At 41.6% G+C, this 1,554-nt stretch overlaps 1 protein-coding gene across 1 annotated transcript; it reads left to right on the top strand.

The window, feature by feature from the left end:
• Positions 1-671: 671 nt before the first annotated feature.
• PCYB_004770 (hypothetical protein) lies at positions 672-1,338 on the top strand (the record flags this gene model as incomplete). The annotated part of the gene is made up of 2 exons (XM_004227898.1): positions 672-923; positions 1,015-1,338. The coding sequence occupies 2 exons, from the start codon at positions 672-674 to the stop codon at positions 1,336-1,338; spliced, it is 576 nt and encodes a 191-aa protein (XP_004227946.1).
• Between the last annotated feature and the right edge of the window lie 216 nt (positions 1,339-1,554).

The following is a 1,554-nucleotide window of genomic DNA, read 5'->3' as shown; positions in this document are numbered from 1 at the left end:
TCTAAAATATATGTTGAGAGAAAAATATGTACTACACCCCCAGTTACTGTTTCGTACATGCTTGTGCATGTCGAAAGATCCAGTAAAAAAAAAACTTAGGATAAGCAATAAATGGGCAGTACGTGCATACAAAATAAACTCTATATTTAAAATGGTTCACTTAAAAACGAATTGATCTTGCGAAACACTTTACTCGCTCGAGCAAATTTCCAGGTCATGGCGGTGAAAATGTTTTGGCAATCAGTCACCTGATAAGCGCGATTGGGTCTGCAGAATTGACGTATGCGTGGAAAAAATTGAAAAAATGGTGAGACCGTTGGAAAAATGTTGGGAAAAAAATGCGAACAAAAAGCGAAAAAAACACTAAAAATTGTAACATACTGCTAACGAATTTGAAACATGCTGCAAAATTAGGTAGGACAAATTGAGGTAGTGGCTGACTGGCAACAATCATGTCGTTTATGTGCAACGCGCGGCTGAGCTATGCTGGGAATTTCAATCCGATTTTTGAGGCCCTCGCCCACGGCTCCCATTAAGTTGCATCCAGAGTTGATCAAAAAAACAGTAGAAGCGCATCCCCCGAGTGATGCCACAGCACTTTTTAGCAAGTTCGCACCCCCTACCACAATGTCATACGTACACATGTCGCATGCGCTAATAACAATGTGGGAATGATTCGCTTTCTGCTATACGAATTCGCAATTGGACATAACCAACTGAATGCCAGTGGAAATAGTCCCCTCATTTGGACCATACAGAATAAGCATTGTGAATCTGTAAAGGAAGTGCTACTTTTTGACTACCTTTTATGTAGCAAAGAATATACCACAATGGAAAGAGAAAAAAAAGAACTGCATGAACATATGAGGAAAGATTTTTTGCAAATTTCCCTCTTGATGAGGGGATACCAGCTAAGTGCCCATGTCAAAAATAAAATCAACTCGATGATCTTTTTTCGGGAGCATTTTCTCTGATGATCATGATGGCAGCATGGGTAATGGCGACAGTAGGCAGGGTGTTGGAGGTGCTACTTTAAATGGCGATGGAGAAATGTGGGGGAAGCAAATTCGCCTGTATAAGGAAGTCAACAAAATCGACCTACTGAAGAAAAACGAATTCGACAAGAGCATTCTGTCGGAGTCCTTGAACGCCCAGGACGAAGATATTTTGCACCTCGTTCTGAGCCACCCCATGTCGAGTGTGCTGAACGAGAAGGATGAGTCCGCGATGAGTGCGATGTGCATCGGCGTAGCCAACCGTGGAGACAGCGCACTCAATAGGCACAACGGCACATCGTTCACGACAAACCTAGAGGACGCAAAAATAATCCAAAAGTGAGCCCGCCAATTGTTTATCAACGAAAGCGAAAAAGTAAAAGCGGGGAAAGCGAAGAAGAGGTTATTATATAGATAAAAGAAATTGGGCAAAAATATTTTGGAAATTCATTTGAGAATGGCATAACTTCAGGAGAGGAGGTCCATTCGCGCATTGACATAAGCGGAATTAACATTTGGGAGTTCTTCCTCATTATAAGAAAATGGACTTCCAAGGTTT

This window comes from Plasmodium cynomolgi (assembly GCF_000321355.1).
Source record: "Plasmodium cynomolgi strain B DNA, scaffold: 0578, whole genome shotgun sequence".
Taxonomy (NCBI): Eukaryota; Apicomplexa; class Aconoidasida; order Haemosporida; family Plasmodiidae; genus Plasmodium; species Plasmodium cynomolgi.
Note: the sequence above shows the minus strand (reverse complement) of the source record. Positions and strands in the feature narration are given on the sequence as shown.